General features: G+C 33.3%; 2 protein-coding genes across 3 annotated transcripts in view; one reads left to right on the forward strand and one right to left on the reverse strand.

The window, feature by feature from the left end:
- Nucleotides 1-20,012, forward strand: part of LOC124539751 (octopamine receptor beta-2R) — a 232,404-nt gene that overhangs the window by 77,151 nt on the left and 135,241 nt on the right. For both annotated transcript variants that reach the window (XM_047117096.1, XM_047117095.1), the window contains exon 2: nucleotides 1,721-1,762. The gene's annotated coding sequence lies outside the window, so the exon portion shown is untranslated. The remainder of the gene's footprint in view (nucleotides 1-1,720; nucleotides 1,763-20,012) is intronic.
- Nucleotides 3,662-7,537, reverse strand: LOC124539610. The gene is made up of 4 exons (XM_047116904.1): nucleotides 7,513-7,537; nucleotides 7,229-7,409; nucleotides 5,630-5,772; nucleotides 3,662-3,819 (listed from the first exon to the last, which is right to left on the reverse strand). The coding sequence occupies exons 1-4, from the start codon at nucleotides 7,535-7,537 to the stop codon at nucleotides 3,731-3,733; spliced, it is 438 nt and encodes a 145-aa protein (XP_046972860.1). The 3' UTR covers nucleotides 3,662-3,730.

Genomic DNA, 20,012 nt, shown 5'->3' on the forward strand with positions numbered 1-20,012 from the left:
AATATATACCTACACTTAGAAAATAGATATAAAGTATTTTTCAAAGTAAATAAAGCTCAAAGCAAAATAAACTATCTATGAATTAAAGTCGCTGTATCAATATCAAGTAATCGGCTTACGAGCTCATTATCCGATGTCACTTAAGACCTTTTATCGAAATTGCTGCTTCTCAAATTTAGACATTTATAAGCTTGTGTGTGTGCAAGCTTGTGTGTGTGAATATACAAATACTTTAGTGTAACCAATCAGAACTGAACATGTCAAAAGATATAGTTTGATAATTATTGAAAATCAAAATCAATATCACACTATACTTAATTCAAGTAGGCTTTTACAAGCACTTTTAAATCGTCATTTAACAACTATATTAAGTGAAGCTACCACCGGTTTGGAAAGTAGATTTTACCGACAAGAACCAGCAAGACACACAGTAGTTACTTGGTGGTACGGCTTTGTGCAAGCTCGCCTGGGTAGGTATCACCCACTCATCAGATATTCTACCGCCAAACAACAGTACGCAGTATTGTTTTGTTCCGGATTTAAGGGTGAGTGAACCAGTGTAACTACAGGCACAAGGGATATATCATCTTAGTTCCCGAGTTGTCTATGGGTGATGGTGCCCATTTTCCATTAGGTGGCCCATATGCTCGTTCGCCAAACTATACCATTAAAAAAAAAGTTAATATTTTTTAAAATTTAAAAATACAGTCATGTTAGTTGAATACACTCGTATATTATATGATCCTGTCTGGAAATGAACAAGTATTAATTCCATGCTTTTTTATCGTCTGTATAATCTTGTATTGAACCATTATTATTATCAACAGATATACGAGTATCTTGAAAAGAAATAAAATGTGAATATGAAAGTTAATTGCGTGATTGAATTTCCATCTAGTACCTGGTTTTTAAATAACTTGGTACACGAGTAAATTGGAAACATTATCTTAAGTCAACAACGCCCATAGACATTGGGGCTGTTGGTTAATTAACCATTATTTACATAGCCAACTTACCACCAATTATCGGAACTAAGATTTCCATAGGCACCTTTCAAGCCACAACACTACTAAGTTTGGGGGACCAATATTGGATGAGTTGGTTGTACACAGGCCAACAAAGCCAACAAAAAAATCTCGTTTAAAAATAACAAATTTCAGTTGTAATTATTTGCAGTTTCTATTGACAAGGTATTATTTATTTTAGTGTCTAATACATATTGAATTCGCGCCTAAAAAACACAGGTAATCAACTAACATGCCTTGAGCGTTCTTATTCTATACATATATATAATCAAATTTGAATGACTTTTTGTTATCAAGATCACTTTTTCTAAATGCTATGTATGTATACACGGTAGAAATACCAACATAACGTTTTTAAAATCTCTGTCTGCTCTGGAAAGCTGGAGCCCCTTTTGGTGGAACTTTTATCAGCTGATGTAATAAGGAGTAACTTAAGCTACTTTTAATAATAAGTTATAGTAAGATCTGTAAAATAAACAATAACTTTTTTGTTAAATTCAAACGTGCCGCACAGACGCAAGTCACGGGCAGCGCTATTAAAAATATAAAATTACTTTTAATTCAACTAAAATTAAATACATTTCAATTTTTTTTTTTCAAAATTTCTTTGCTCTACAATATACCCTAGTTTTGTAATATGAGTAATTACAGTCATTAATTATGATATTAATAACATTATTAATCGTTTTTTACAGGAACATCAATACATCAGCGCTACTGACGCTTGGAAGTTAGCGGTGAGTGAACGGATCCACTATTGAGAATGAATGAGTTGTTTATTTGTTTATTATCTACACGAAATTAGTTTTAAACATTCATCCGATCCATACTTTGACAACACATCCGGTTTCTTAACAGGTACAAATATCTTGTAATATTTTTAAGGGAATTGTAGTGATAAGGATATAATTAATATATTTTGATACTTTATGACAGGAAACTTCAAATATTTTTTTAAATAGTTTAGTTGAATAAAACCTAAGTCTTCTGCTTCAGAGGAGATTTACTTGCACGTGTGTAATACTAATATTAAATATACTACAGAATGTCATTATATATACGAAGTTCAACGTATGTACCTCGGATTTCATGGGTACGCCACTCCGAGATTCCAGGTTCGATTCCCGATCGAGTCAATGTAGAAAAAGTTTATTACTTTTCTATGTTGTTGGGTCTGGGTATTTGTGGTAGTGTCGGTACTTCTGATATTCCATAACACAAGTGCTTTAGCTACTCACATTGGGATCAGAGTAATGTAGTAATAGCTTTTGTAATTAGACAATACAAACCGTCCCTACATTTTATATCTGTTAAATTTATTTATTTATTTATATCTACACAGGAACAGACAGCAGTAAGCGACTTTGTTTTACAATGCGTAATGCATAAGTGCAAAAATGATAACGGAAATTTAAGCAGAAAAGAATAAATCCAGGAATATCAAATACTTGAAGTAATGAGACAAAAATTTTATAGATTCAACTTATCGCCTTATTGGCACATTAGCGACTGGATTCAATTTAAGCTCCGGTATTGAAATTGCGTTTCAGAATGGAACAGGAAAATGTTGCTTGGAACATTTATCGTAATTTCGCAGTCACGTGGCAAATCATAATTAATGACGAACTAGCTGACCATCCCGGCTTAGAACGGGTAGGCATAAGATTATTCATATATATTTTTTTGTTTAACATTGAAATAACTTTATCATTGAAATTAATAATCCCTGGCGATTTCATTTTTTACCTTTTAATTAATGATCTTTAACAATCCTCATGAATCACTTTGTCTATTAGTGAAAATCGCACCGATAATCTGTTCAGTAGTTTCGGAGTTTATCGGGGACATACAAACAGACAAACGGGGCCGGGGGACTTTCTTTTTAACCCCGACGCAAAAACGATGGAGTGTTATAAGTTTGACGTGTCTGTGTAAATGTGTATGTGTCTGTCTTTGGCATCGTAGCTCTCAAACGAATGATCCAATTTTAATGCAGTTTTTTTGTTTGAAAGGTATATCAGTCAAGAGTGTTCTTAGCTATGTTTGATGGAAATCGGTTCAGGTCTTCAAGGTCATCAGGTCGTTTGTTAGGTATGATACGAATGTTACACGCTCTTGCTTGCAATCATATATGGGATCTGACATTTGAAACACTGTCTTCTGGAACTACTGAGCTGGTCTGCTGTTAGGGTTCGAAGATAGAAGAAGTAGTCCTGGACTGCTTTTTAGTAAACCCATCGAGTTTGGGCTCATTGAATTTGTCTTGTTTGGTAGGGTTTTTTTTTTAATTTTTAATTTAATTTATCTATATATGTAGTGACGATGGTGTATTAATTAGTTATATAAAACTTTTTAGGTTCTTTGTAATTAAATATGCTACTTTTTACTTTACGAAAATACGGTCTACAATAATTTAAAATTATGAGCAGTGTTTCTTGACTCACGAAAGCAAAGGTAAAATTTTGGTGGTCATATTTCATATCAGTTATGACGTATATATTCTATCGTATCCATTATTTCCAAAGAGGTTGAGGTTATATGTACTTCAAATAATTGTCAGTACCTTTGGACAATGAAACCTAATTTAAAAAAAATATCAGTTCTTATAATTCAATAATTTTATTACCCTTCATAACGATAATTTGATATGAATTAAAATATGATAACAGAAAAATAACTTTCTTAATTATAGTTATATCTAATAGTTATTCCTTTAGGGAAATATCAGTGGTTACGTCACCACTCCGACCGATGATTTCACATCTGTATCCTTCGCCCATGAAAAAAATTAAACCTGTGAAGCACACCAAAGAGAAACAAAAATCTGAAACTATTCAAGCTTAAAAGTATTTATTAATAGTTGATTAGTAATACGGCCGTAGTCTGGTACTACAACAACAGCCTGCCAATTTTCCTCTGCTGTGCTAAGACCTTCTCTCGTTTCGAGGAGAAGGTTTGGAACATATTCCACCCCGCTGTTCTAATGCGGGTTAGTGGAATACACATTTGGCAGAATTTCTATAAAATTAGACATGTGGCTTTCCTCACGATGTTTTCCTTCACCGACGAGGACGCGATGAATTATAAACACAAATTAAGCACATGAATATCCAGTGGTGCTTGCTTGGGTTTGTACTCGTAAGCATCGGTTAAGATGCATGCGTTCTAACCACTGGGCCATCTCTGAGTCGCCGTTCATACTGGAACACAGCTATACAAATGGAGTAAGGTAGCATTTTATTTTGGTAAAAAAATAATGTGTTCAAGTTAAAACAAATATTTGGTAAAACATTATAATATATGTACATTGTATAAATTTTGCTACAGAAACGTGCTTGCGAATAAAACATTCAAAAGAAGATACATGTACAAGATTAATGAGTTGATACGATATTTGGAAATCTATAATCAGATACGAGGCTAAATATATGACACTTTGAATGAAGACCGCGACTTCAGATCAGGGTTAACACTAGTGACTCGTACTCCGTCGCCAAGGAAAACATCGGGAGAATTATTGCAATTACTGCCATGTTTATACCAAAAAAGCCACCTGATGACAATGACGCTGTAAGAAAAATTAACCATTCCTTACATCGCGAATGCGCCACAAACCTTGGGAACTAAGATTTTCCGTCCCTTGTGCCTGTAGTTACACTGGCTCACTTACCCTTCAAACTGGAACACAACAATACTAAGTACTGTTGTTTGGCGGTATAATATCTGATGAAGGGGTGGCACCAAGCAAATATTGGTCAAAGATAGACATTTTGGACTAAAGTTTGTCTGATATCTGCTTAAATTTTTTAATGATAACTATGATACTCATACATAATGTCAATGTAATTGTTGTTTTTTTTTTATGGTATAGGTTGGTTAACGAGCATATAGGCCACCTGATGGTAAGTGGTCACCATAGACAATGACGCTGTAAGAACCTTGGGAACCAGGATATTATGTCCCTTGTGCCTGTAGTTACACTGGCTCACTCACCCTTCAAACCGGAACACAACAATACTGACTACTGTTATTTGGCGGTAGAACAACTGATGAGTGGGTGGTACCTAAATGGTTTTAATATAACACTTTTCAACCAAAATTCCAATTACAATGATTGTTACGTATTCCACGGCGCTTTTTATGGCGTACTTTTATATACGGTAGGTTTTTTTAAAGACAGGAGTAGAGTATACTTGTTTTCATGGTGATATGTAACCAGACTAGAAACATTAACCATGGAAAACCATAATGTAAATTAGGCCTTTTAAAATTTTAAAAATAAATGCGCTAAAATAAAAAGTATATTTTAATAAAGCAGGCTTTTATAAGCACTTTTAAATCGCCATACCAAACAATCACCGGTTCGGAAATTAGATTCTACCGAGAAGAACCGACAAGAAGCTCTGGTTACTGTTTTCCAACATTTAAAAATGCAATCATGTTAATTAAATACAATTTACATATGCATGTAAAATTTTCAGCTTGTAGGTCAACAAGTATTAACTCTATTCTATTCTTGTATTTAGAAGCCATCTTCTTTATCAATATATTTTTACAAATGATTTGAATTTGTGAAACGGTTGAAAAAAATGTTTTATACATACGATCCTTCATGCCTTTCCCATACATTGGAAGTCCACGTTCCGTCATACTAAGACAATTGTGTAAATCAAGTTCACACTGACTAAAGTATTCTTTGAAATATCTGTCTCTTGAATCGAAACCACAGACTGGGGTATGTTGAGATCTAATGGAAAAGAATGTAAAATACATTTATTATTAGTAATGAAATACGATAACAAAATAAACTAAATCATTAACACACACACACCCACACACACACACACCCACACACACACGCACACACACACACACGCGCGCGCACCCACACACACACACACACACACACACATACACACACACACACACACACACACACACACACAGAGAGAGATAAACACGTATTTTCAAGCACCATTGAATCATCATTTAACAATTCAGTGCAGTTACCATCGGTTATGTGTATGGGTATGTAATGTCTATGTATGCAAATAATAAAGAAAAAACTCCAAGTAGAAGATCTGCCTAAAAGAAAAATTATAAAATGCCACAATTGATTAAAACTAAATGTTAAAAAAAGGTTAACACCCTTTTTTACGGTTAGTTACAGGAAATACAATTACATACTGATCAAAATGTATGATGTTTATTAGTTTAACATTACTGAAATGGTAGGTTTGACCGCTTGCTCCTTTACTACTCTCCTTGAGAATGCTTTTACAAACTAATACGGCGATTCCCGCCCAACGATATGAGCGGTTTTGTGTCCAATAGACTAAACTGACATCAATATCAACACATTTAATTTCCCTTATCAATCGACTTACAAAATCCACTTTGTAATTATTCTTTAAAATAATAAATACTGGCGTCCGTGGTCAAGTGCTGTGTACACCGATTTTCATGGGTACACCACTCAGAGGTTCCAGGTTCGTTTCCCAGGCGAGTCCATGAAGAAAAATTATCTCTCGCTCATTAGTATTCCATGTTGTTTATCTGGGTGTTTGTAACGTCGTTACTTCTGATTTTTCATAACACAAGTACTTTAGCTACTTACATTGGCATCATTGTATGTGATGTTGTATTGTTCTATCTATCTTCTTCTATATATCTATCTATCTTCTATCTATCTTATTATTATAAGATAAGCCATTTACAATCAGTGACTGATTCTAAATGGCTCGCTTTTTTGTCTGTTTCATTTCCGCGCTTGGCGCTTATGAATACATAACTCGTGTAGCAGAATTTTGTAAAATTTTACAAACGTCATACGAATGACAATAGCATATTGTTAACAGTGCAGTAAACTCGCTCCAGAATAATGTAAGTTTGAAACTGCACGGCTCCTATTCCATGTATTAATCTATACATATAATAAAATTGGAGTGTCTGTTTGTAATTAATTAAAATAGCCCTTTTTACTCAATGCATGTATTTATACCCGGTACATATACCATTTTTACAATTTTTTCGGTCTATCTGTTCCTGTTAATCTCCCGAACAGCTGGACCGTTTTCGACGGGACCTTCACTGGCAGATAACTGATATAATAGGGAGTAACTTAGGCTACATGAATATTTTGTTTTTATTAAATCCAAACGCGTACAAGGTCGCAGGCACAGCTAGTATTATCAAAGTCTCACCTCGAACGGATACATTTATATTGTTCGCTGTAACAGTCGTGGTATTCATTTCTTAATTCATCTGGCAGGAGATCGTAATCAATGCCTTCAAATACATGCACTGGCTTGCCAATATCGGATAATTCGAATTCCGTCAAATGAGGAAACGGTAAAGGCCTTTGAGGTTTTCCAAACGCGTGAACTAGAAATGAAAATGAAAAATAATAATCAATTATTTATCAAATAAGTATTGTGAATATACACTCTACTGATCGATATATTTTCAAGAATAAACTTCAAAATACACAGCACGAGCGAGAGATTTGACATGACAAAGGAAATATACAAATAGAGGATATACGAATTAAAATCAGGTATGAGATACCAATTACTTGGTCACAGTTAAGGTACTGAACAGAATTTGATGAAATTGTGCTTCTAGGTATCGTTAACTCTAAGGAAGGATAACCCACTTTGTTACGTGCGATAACCAACTCCTATCACGCAGGCGAAGCTGCGGGCAATTACTAGTAATAGTATAAATGTGAAATTATCCATTTTAATATCTCCTACATACTAACAAAATAATTATTTCAACGATCTTTCATCAAAAAATTAAAATTACAAACTAGGAATTTGTTTCCTTATAGGGTGTAGACATTTTTGCTAAGAACGGATTGTATGAAACGGCTCCCTTAAGGGGATGAAACGAGGGTTGGAATTTTGTGTCTCATAAATTTCGCGAGAGTAAATCAACTGAATCAGCTAGTTGAATATTAAAGTAAAATGGGATACAAAACATACGCAGTCTACGGGAAAAATAAATTTAACTCAACAATGAATTCAATCAATTGGTAAAATGTCTATAATAATTAAATAATTTAGTTCTAAAAATGCGTGTCAAATGGTCAACTTTATACGTCTATATATAACAAACTTTATGATTAATTGAATAAGAAAATTGTACCATTAGTGTTTTTTTTAAAACTGTCATTGATCATAAAACACAACATAAAATCATAATAAGTAAAGTATTATTTATTGCAGATTTTTTAAAGATTTGTTTTAATTTATCTGATATTTTTAAGTCGTTTTAATTGTTTGCAGCAATAGCTTTGAATTTGATTTAAAATTGTAAAATGGTGATTCAAAAATGATTTTATAAGACTATTTGAATAAAGAACAATTTAATTGATTGATACCATTTGAATAAAGAACAATTTAATTGACAGTGTCAATAATTATCTACTAGTAGTCACCCGCAGCTTTGCTTCCGTTTAAGGATAATAGTTAGGTTAAAACAGTAGCATATGTCTTTTCTCGGAGTTTGCCTTATACCATATTTCATCAAATTCGGTTCTTTGATTTAGCCGGGATTCCACATGGCCCAGTGGTTAGAACGCGTGCATCTTAAACGATGATTGTGGGTTCAAACCCAGGCAAGCACCGCTGATTCATGTGCTTAATTTGTCTTTATAATTCATCTCGTGCTCAGCGGCGAAGGAAAACATCGTGAGGAAACCTGCATGTGACAAATTTCATAGAAATTCTGCCACATGTGTATTCCACCAACCCGCTTTGGCACAGCGTGGTGGAGTATGTTCCAAACCTCCTCAAAGGGAGAGGAGACCTTTAGCCCAGCAGTGGGAATTTACAGGCTGTTGTTGTTGTTGATTTAGCCGTGAAAGAGCGACAGTCAGATATAGTTACTTTCACATTTATAATATTAATATAGATTAAATTAATTTGTGTAATTCGTGACTGTTCTATATTTAAAGAGACAAGTATCTCATTTAAATATACGTTTAATGTATTGCTTTGACATTTTCAATCACGTAGATGTGTGCAATCAGTAACAGATCACTATCTCCTATCTGATCCCTTTCCACTATTGCTAATTGTTACGGACCGAAGTTAATATTAATACTACATCAGAATATCATTGATAGCCCGCGGCTTCGCTGGCGTTTTAGGGGCCGGTTATCATACGTATTATTCGATACAAGATTTTGTAGATGATAAAAAGGCGTGCAATTAATACCCGTTGACTTCCAGGCAGGATATATTAATTTAAATAATTGTATTACCTAACATTACTGTTTTTTTTTAAATGTTGAAAAAGAGTAACTACTGAGTTTCTTCCCGGTTCTTCTCGGTAGGTACTTTCCGAACCGGTGGTAGCTTCACTTAATTGTAAAATGACGATTCAAAAGTGCTTGTAAAAGCCCACTTGAATAAAGTTTATTTTGATTTTGATTTTTTGATACGAGTATGTTAGACAGAAAGTAGTTTATATCCTATCTTGGAGTTCAAGTTTGCTTTATATCAAATTTCATCAAAATCGGTTCATTGGTTTGATCGTGAAAGAGAGACAGACAGACAGACAGACTCTCATATTTATAAGATAAGTATAGAAGTAAAGAAAAAAAGGAAACAAATTTAAAACATTCAAAACAGACATCATAGGTTTACAATGAAATTAAATCAAAACAAAACTAGTTATACTTTTCGAAATTTGTAAAAATATATCACGTTAAATTTCGCATTTATTATATAAAAGTACAAAATAAATAACTGTAATACACATAATAATGACTATATACCAATAAAAACAAAATACAATAAACTTACATACTATTTACATAATTAATTAATTATAAGGAAATATGTTACGTTGTGGGTAAAATTATTATGCGGTGTATAGGTGTAAGTGAAACCGGTTTATATAAATAAGAAGCTTCCACTTCATCATTATGTTATGTATAGTTTACATTAAAAACGTAAATATATACAAACGCCTACAAAATGGTCTTGGAAATAAGGACGAATGTAAATTAAATGAATATAAATAAATAAATATTGGACAACATCACATACATTGCTCTGATCCCGATGTTAGTAGCACTTAAAGTAAAGTAAACTAAAGTAACAGCCTGTACATTTCCCACTGCTGAGATAAGGCCTTCTCTTCCATTAAGGAGAGGGTTTCGAACATATTCCACTACGCTGTTCCAATGCGGGTTGGCGGAATGCAGCAGAATTTCGATGAAATTTGACACATGCAGGTTTCCTTACGATGTTTTCCTTCACCGCTGAGCACGAGATGAATTATAAACACAAATTAAGCACATATGTATATATATAGTGGTGCTTGCCTGGGTTTGACCCGCAATCATCGGTTAAGATGCACACGTTCTAACCACTGGGCCATCTCAGCTCACTAAAGCACATGTGTTATAGAAAATCAGAAATAATGACGGACCACAAATACACACAATGAACTTCGAATCGACTCGGCTGGGAATTGAACCCGGGATCTCGGGTTGGTGTACACACTACTCGACCACGGAGATCCTCAATATCAATCATCAATTGGTCTCTAAGAATGGCAACTGTGATGTGAAATCTTGTGCCCGTAGTTTCGTATTGTTTCCACGGGATCTCTTTCCCATACATTCGTGAAATTCGTCTGCTGGACAGCCTACGAGGACCACAGCTTTAGATAATCGCTTTATCCAACTAGCATGTGCATAGCATATCCCTGGTCTTCTTCAGCATTTGGAGGCAAATTTAGCCAGTGCACTCTTCAAACTTAACGCACCCTTGTCAGGCAACTTCGGACTAGCCAGTCGAGAGATTTGTTGCATTCTATGCAAGTACTTTTAGCGGGTTTTAACTACTACTATAAATTATTGGATAATATAAATAATTATAAATGTTGAAAAAGAGTAACTACCGTGTCTCTAGCAGTTTCGTCTCGATAAAATATTAATTAATTAATAATAATGAATATTAATATCCGAACCGATGGTAGCTTCAATGAATATAGTTGTTAAATGATGATTCATAAAAGCCTACTTGAATAAAGAATATGTTGATTTTACAACCAGATGCAAAGTAAAGTCCTTACTTCCAAGAATCAAACCAAATGCAAGCGTATTAAAATATGTAAAACGAATTAACAATAAATAATACTTACCCATAATATATAACAATAATAATATTATTGAAATTTTAATCTTGATAAAATACATGATTAAGTGCAATTTTAATTCATAACACGTGCCGACTATCGTACTCAGCGTTCGCAATGAGGATCATATTTGAATTAATAAGCTATTAAAAATCTTAATGACATTATTGCTATGATATCTGGATATGAGCGTTGAGTTTAACGAGAAAGAGGCAATTACTTTCGATAGCATTCATAATGATCAAAAGATTAGTGTTTAGGATCAAAGAACAGTTATGATAGAAATTTTCCTTTTAAGTAAAATTTTGGATTTAAATTGTATTTTAATGAATCCAACAAAATATTATATCTATCTTGATTTTGATATATCAAAGGTTTTATAATTACCAGGTACAGCGTATTTGGATTTAATCTGTTATAACTGGTATTAGATTTAATCTTTAAACTTTATTATTTTGAAGCCAAAAATAGGGCAGGGTTAACTAATTTGGTGACGAAGTATCAAAAACTCAAGTAACACTACTGGTCGTTTTCCTATCAAAATTAGCTGTTCCTAGATCACAATTAAATAACAATATATCATGACAAGAGCCGAAACGGTCAACTGGTAATAACGCGTACAGTCTAATCGATAGCTGCGGTTTCAAACCCAGACAAACACCACAATTTTCATATTTTTAATTAGTGTTTATAATTTATCTCATGCTTGGAGGTAAAGGAAAACATCGTGAATAAACCTGCATGTGTCTAATATAAACGAAATTCTGCCACATGTAAATCCATCAACCCGCACTGGAATATGTTCCAAACCTTCTCAAAAGGAGAATAGGTCAGCAGGAAAAAATTTACAGGCTGTTGTTGTTATATCATGATACCTCGCACAACCTCTCTGTGGAACTAGCTTTCGCCGGCGATTTTTCCGAACAGATACGATTTGGGAACCTTCAAAAAAAGAACGTACACCACAAGCCTTCCACAAAGGTCGCCAACGCATCTGCAAGCCCCCCGGTGTTGCAGGTGTCCATGGGCGGTGGTGATCGCATTCCATCAGGTGAGCCTCCTACTCGTTTGTCCCCTATAACATAAAACAAATCACGATGCAAACATTTCAAGCTGCCATAAATAAATCGTTAAAGCAATAAAATCTCAGCTGAAACTAAACGAAAAGAAGCCACGCTGTCAATATATCCATTGTTTTACTGCAACATGCTGCGGATATTGCAAGCCGTGTAAAAGGGTTATTCAATTCCCATATACATAAATGTTAGTTAAAAAGTCAGCATTTAAAAATGATTGCAGAAGCTTAAGTCCTGTCGTATTTCCCATCAATACGATATCGATTCCAGATATTTCTTCTTTATAAATTCGTATTATTGTTAGATCATGTTTATTGATAAACGTAATGTTAATATTAAATTTAACACAGCATTGGTGAAAACAGCTTTGTCATATATTTTACTGATAAATCACATTCGTAATCTTAGTATTGCTGTGTGGAAGGGTGATTGGATCTGTATTACACAGGCACAAGGGACAATCACCACCAAGGTCTTGGTCACCAAGGTTGGTGGCAAATTGGCTATGTAAGGAATAGTTAATAATTCTCAAAACGCCAATGTTACCACCAAGAGGCCAACAGTGTCAAATGAAAGACTTATTATTACATAGTATAAAACAAAGCCGCTTACCGCTGTCTGTCTCTGTGTATGTTTTTTTGTTATTTATACTATATACACTTGTATATAGTATAACTAGCTTAAATATTAAATAACAGACATAGACACACTACATACACAAAGTTATAGCGTTTTTTTATAATGTGTTGTACAGTAAGAAAATATTCGTCACCAACACTGATCAATTTAGAAGATTATTTTGTGTTATAAATAAACAAATTCTGTAGTATAAATAGTATCAGTATTGCACCCGTCTGGGGCGGGTGGTATTAATATATTTATTGCTATGCTATACATTTAACTCATCGAATTTGCACAACTTGAATGCTGGAAGGGTTTGATGATCTTTGTGGTGGATATAAAATGGCTCATTCACCTTTCAAACAGTTTAATAATGCAAAGCAAGAATATCTGGTGAATGGATAAGACCCGGATGGAGTCGCACGTGACATGACTACCTCTATCGTGTATGATGAATGATATATAACTATGTTAATGATATAATTACGATGACTTGAGTCACTTTTAACAAATATACATGCTATTCTATAAATGTTTTATAAATTTACTGTTTGTCTTAAAACATCATTTCAAGATTAATGCTGCGAACTTATATCGTTCATTCGATGCTTTTTTGTCTCATAATGAAATGTAATGCTTATAAGAGATTTTAAATCAACATGGTTATTTATATTATTACAAGTCTCGACTCTATGCGCTCTAAACTTCTAACGCCGTCAATCTACCCGCAAACTTGAGTCTCGTGAACAAAACATTCGTAAATTATGTCGAAATATCGAACTACACCAAATAAAAATAAAAAACATGATATACATCCCGTACTAAATAACTTCTTAAAAGAAGTTCAATAAAATCTGCTTTGATTTGACGACCAGCAACCTTTAAAAGGTTTTGATTTGAAGAAATCATTTGGAATTTTTATTCGAATATCAGCGTGTTAATCACAAGCCTTTCTTCTTCTCTTTTATGGAATTTGGACGTTTGACGCACTTTATTTCTCATTATAAATATACAATATCAAATCCATAAATTTAATAGTGCTGACTTGTGTATCTTGTACTTGTACTTATTTCTGGACCATCACAGCTCACACACACACAGCGTTGATGAGATTTTTTTCAAAAACGGTTTACGCATAGTTGGAACATATAGTTATCCCAACCGAATAAAAGGCCTATCTTATTCATATGCATGTTAATCAACTAACGCAAAAGATTCTATCGCGTTTAAATGTACGGCAGCAAAGTCAGATTATTTATATCTCTATAGTCCGTTGACAATCTAGAATCGAAAAATCGAGGTCAGACAACTCTTTTACGTATTTAACGAGCCACGAGAGTGTAACTGGCCACATTTACGCTTTGACCTGAAGTAGAAAAACCCAATTATCCTTAATGCCTCGATTTGGGATTTAGCTCAGAGCTTGTGATCTATAGCGTTTAAAGAGGCCACTTGACCGAACCGGTGATATTATATCACACACATTGATAATTTCTCGTTTTATAATAGACTCGCTTCTGCCCGTGACTTCGTCAAAGTAGATTACGGATTTGTGACAGGATTGCTTATCTCAAAAGAAAAACCCATAAAAATAAAACATATTTGGAGGTAGGGCTATGTGCAAGCCCGTCTGGGTAAAATAACACCCACTCATCAGTTATTCTGCCGCCAAATAATAGTACTCAGTATTGTTGTGTTCCAATTTGAAGGGTGAGTGAGCCAGTGTAACTACAGGCACAAGGGACATAACATCTTAGTTCCCAAGGTTGGTGGCTTGGTGGCACATTGGCGATGTAAGGAATAGTTAATATTTATTACAGCGTCATTGTCTATGGGTGATGGTGACCATTTACCATCAGGTGGCCCATATGCTCATCCACCAACCTATACCATAAAAAAAATAGAAGTAAGAAGATCTTGGTTGATTTTTTACACATTGTATCCGAACACCCCAAATATCTTACGGAACCTATTTTATCCAAACTAAAATTTAGCCTATGTTACTCGTGAATAATGTAGCTTTCAAATAGTGGAAGATTTATTTAGATATTTTAAATAGGTCTATTAGTTTTTGAGCCTATTCATTACAAACAAACAAACAAAGTTTTCTTCTTTATTATATTAGTAGAGATGTTCGTGATATTAGAATACACAAACACTGACCTTAAATAATAGCATAGAATATCTGCATTAATGGTCTGTGTCTTGTGCATATTCATTACTAGACGCTGAGTGTAACCACAATATGCAAATTATGAATGAGTTGTAATTAATTCATACACTAATATTTCCCTGTTTGTAGGAAGTTTGGCATGTATCATATAAAAGTACATCTGTCTCTTCTTCTCGCGCGTTTTAGATAATTAACCCGATATCCTAAGCCACAAAAATAATATAGGACAACATACATACATTATTCTGATCCCAATGTACGGAGCTAAAGCACTTGTGTTATAATAAAGAGAAGTAACGACAGTACCAAAAACACCCAGACGTAAGACAAAAATATTAATGAACTTTTTCCATATCGACTCGGCTGGGAATCTAACCAAAACTCGGAGTAGCATACGCAAGAATTTTTGTGTACACACTCCTCGACCACGGAGGTCATCGATATTGATCCGTATATATGTATATTTAATAGTAAAATTTCATCAGAAAGAAGCGGCTTTCCTTAGCAAACACGAGATGAATTACAAAAACTAATTATGCAAATTAAATATCAACACCTTTTCGCATTTGAATTCATGATCTCTGATTATAATCCAGGTCCATTAACTGGACAATTACAAATCATTGATTGAGATGTTTTCTCGACTTCATTGTGAAGTTCTTCTTCTGTCTTTTGTTTTATATTCTGTGACTCAGCTTAAACGATCGCAAATATAATTCGAACTGAGATGGCCTAGTCGCATTTTACCCGATAATTGCGGGTTCAAATCAAGCAAGCACTACTGAATTTTGAAGTATTTAATATTTATAATTCATCTCGTGATCGGCGGTGAAGGAAAACATCGTCAGGAAACCTGCACGTGTCTAGTTTCAACGAAACTTGGCCACATGTATATCCACTAATAATATCCTCTCCTTAAAGGGAGAAGAGCTGTTAATGTAATGTAAAAAATAAATAAATCAGCAATGATTGATTTTCAACAAACGGAACCGTTCAATAAATACAATAAATCGACGTAATGATTGTGGGGTTCTATCGGACGAAATGAAAAGATTGTTCGATGAAGGATGATTTGTAATTGACAATCTGCGAGGCGACTCGCAACCTCGAACATGTATCTAGCTTGGATACCTCAAATTGAATTATTATCTAATAATCAATTGATCGATACAAATTGAATTATATAAGATTTTCAATTACCATGCTGAGTTTCATTATTATAGTTATTAAATATGGGATATTTATTATTTTTTATTTTTAGTAGGTGGAGCTCGATATTTGGACATTATCTACGAATGTCTTGCTTACGAGACCCGAATTTGGAGCTGCACCAACTAAAATTAAAAAAAAAAACTTGGTAAATATCCCGTATTTAATAACTTGATTTATATAATTGTAACAAAATAAACCGGCTTTAAATAAAACCCTGAGAAAATAAATTAGAAATAAAATTGGAGCCCATAAAAAAAAATTCATCCGTATTTTCGTTTCGCACCCTAAGAGGCGTTATTTTTTCTTCAAATTCAAATGCGATCAAACGGGAAGTACGCCCTTCTATACAGAAAATAATTTTCCAAATCGGTTCTAAACGATGTAGAACTGAAGCACAAAAATATGTTTAAAAAATACAGACGAATAAAAAAATATTTGAATTTGGAGAAATTTGAAGATTTGGAGATAAAAAATGTATATCTGTTGGATATACATATATGATATTTTATAATTACAGGGGACAATACAAATATCGAACATAGCTTTAACATTTCAGATATGCAAACCCAAATACCTAATAATAATATCTTATAATGTATTATATTGTAAACATTTTCCATATTTATATAGAATTCAATATAGTATTGTATGACGTTCTTGCATTCTTCATCTGCAAGTTGATATTTCAGAAAGAGTAATCTCGCATTAAATTATAGTGTTAAAGTTTGTATGAAATGATAAACAGTAAATAGTTTTTTCCTATCAAGGAATTTAGGGTATCAGCTCAGAGTTAGGTTTGCCCTTCAATTTCTTGGACATGACGTAAAGTCCACCACCCACCGACTGATCGTTACATCAAAACAGATTGCCATACCATCGAACTATGAGACTGAGGTGCACCTGTGTTAGGGCAATTCACCATGACCGACTTTTGTTCAGTAGTATTTTACGTTTTCCAAAAATAAAAAACATAAGCCGTGACATTTAAAAGCAAAACATTTGGGTCAATAATTCGCTTTATAGATTAGACGAGTATTAGAAGATTGTATTTTTTACATTATGAAACATCTTAGACGAAGCGATTTTCCCCAGACATTTTCTTTTCTTAAAATAATCTCACAGAATTACTTAATTGAATTTCTTTCGACGTTTCTTCTATCTTTCTTTTGCCGACCGGTGATAGATTTTAACGATCAATGTGAAAAATTTCTTCGATGTTGAATAAATAAGGTCTTTGATTTTGAGGGCACCAGAATTAGATGAGAGCTCTCAATCACAATTACTTTGATAGACTTGTCAATGAATATAATTTTGTTTTATAAATAAATTCAAATATTAAATTGATCGTTAAAAGATATTTTATACAAATAACGTTTGTATATCTGATGGAAATCAAGCTCAGCATATTGATGCTCGGTACGACATATTTATGGTATGGTATTGACCATACCATAAATATGTCGTACCGAGGTTTTCATACTAACCATTTTGTTAAACTGTCACACAATCGGTCAAATTCTCCAGACAGGATTTTTGAGGTTCTACGTGATTTATAGAGTAACTGTTTTTTAATTCACATTTGTTTATATTTGGATTTCATGATTATCATTTTTATATTTCAATGGGTTTGAATTCGAACGCATATGCTTTGATATTTTATTTCGATACATTTAAAATAAGTAACCCCAAAGAAAATACTGTTATTTATACTAATATGAATATATAATGTTTATATGCTTGTAATTAGTAACAGTCTGTAAATATTCAACTGCTGTGCCAAGGACTTCCTTTCTTTAAGGAGAAATCTCGTTGTTCCTTTGCAAAACTTCTCCAATACGATAAATATGTGGAAGATTTTCGCCCAACAAATACAGGTTTTCATGGCTAAACACGAGATAAATTATAAATACAAACTGTAATTCGCTTGAGACCTTTCGGTGGAATATTTTGGTGGCGCATTATTTATCCATTAGCGTGCGAGCTGTTGAGGTGTTAAATGCTGATAGCGTTGTTGGGAATACACCCATGTATCGATGGAGTGGTTCTATTCTAGCGATCACATTTTTCAATCGCTATGATGACACTTATTATTTATTCTTCTTTTGAATCACTAACGATAATGACTCTCCTTAGGCAGGTATCTTAAACTTCATAAATTTTTGTAAAGTGTCATAAATAAATGTTGGTGTTCAGTATTGCAGAACATAATACAGAAATAGGCTCTGATAAATATTTTCGAATTGTTATTTTACAAGATTTCACTATCTAAGACTTAACAGTGCACTTACTTTTCCCTTTAATTCGTCAAAGAAATTCTTCTTTTCTTGGTTTTGAAACTATTGAAGAGCTTTAGCATTAGCAGTAAAAAAATGTAAATAACAGTTCATGCAATCGTTTCTCTAAATATCATATTTATAAATGAACCCTAGTTATATTAAACATAAGCCGTCTCTTGAACATTATTACTTTGCACTAAATCATGGGCTCTGTATAGACGATAGAGAGAAAGTCCAAACAATATACATTTTCTTATTCAAAGACATTCATATATAGCTCTTGTTATGCTTCAATAATACCATAGCTACATATTAACCAAATCACAATTGCGTTCCAGTAGTTATATCGAATCAGAAGACATTATCTCTCCCGACAATAGTTCCACATTGCACATTCAATGTCCATAACATAATCATAGCTTAGCATATTATTGCCATATCCATAAATTATGATTCCCAGCAACACTTCTACATTGTGTTTCTAAGAACAGAATGTTTATGGAAATGGCTTCTATTTATTTGTATAGGGTGCACGAGCAAATAGACCACCCAATGGTAAGTAATAATGTCCAATATTTTTGACGTAATTTCTCGTATTTGCATATTGACTGATTCACCATTTTAACTGTAAACATCAGAACTAAGCAGTTCTGCTTCTAGATCTCATTTAGATGGATATTTAATTAATAGATTATTTTTTTCTGTATTTTCTTATGTTTCTATATTTGGTACATTATTTTATTTAATGAGATAAATATTAATGTTGCTAACCTAAGATCTGAATCTGTAATAATTAATTTCGGTAATTATTCTAATCTCATGGTTTAAATACATAATTGTGATACGTATGTGCAATAAACATATCAGAGTATTTGATTTGGAAATTCAAATGAGATCATTCAATTTGATAGTCGATAATGATGCTGATGATGATGATGATATATTTCATTCAAATTTCAAACATCAATACTTAATATTCTTATGTCTAATTTGAACATTGGCTGAGCTGTATTAGAGGAACGAGGGACATACTATATTATTTCTCAAGGTTACTGGCGTAAGGATGATGTAAAGATAGATTAATATTTTCACAATGCCAATGTCCATAAGTAGTGGAACTTTGACCATCAAATGGTGGTAAAGTAGTGCCTTCCCAATTTTATTGTGTTCCATCCTTGTCAAGGGGAGTGTTAACCGTTTCATAGACACATCATCAAGTGGTCCAATATCCCGTTCACCTAATAATTAAAATAATTAATTAAACATTTTTTTTTATATCCTACAATATAACGAGATAATTGTTTCACTATGATTGTGTAAGTAGATACATAGTTTCAAGGCAATTATAATTGCATGAGGTTTTGACCAAAAGTATTAATCGTTGCATAATATTTAATGCACATCATTTTGTTTACATAACTTTTTCGTAATCAAAGTGTTTTTCTTCAAGTAGGCTTCTTTATGTTAGGTCAGG

Source organism: Vanessa cardui, chromosome 23, assembly GCF_905220365.1.
Source record: "Vanessa cardui chromosome 23, ilVanCard2.1, whole genome shotgun sequence".
Lineage (NCBI taxonomy): Eukaryota > Metazoa > Arthropoda > Insecta > Lepidoptera > Nymphalidae > Vanessa > Vanessa cardui.

Coding starts and splice junctions, on each gene's coding strand:
- LOC124539610 (XM_047116904.1), bottom strand. CDS start 7,537: ATGTCAAATCTCTCGCTCGTGCTGT. Junction 7,410..7,512: donor AAATCTCTCGCTCGTGCTGT/GTATTTTGAAGT, acceptor TTTCATTTCTAG/TTCACGCGTTTGGAAAACCT. Junction 5,773..7,228: donor TATAAATGTATCCGTTCGAG/GTGAGACTTTGA, acceptor CTTTTCCATTAG/ATCTCAACATACCCCAGTCT.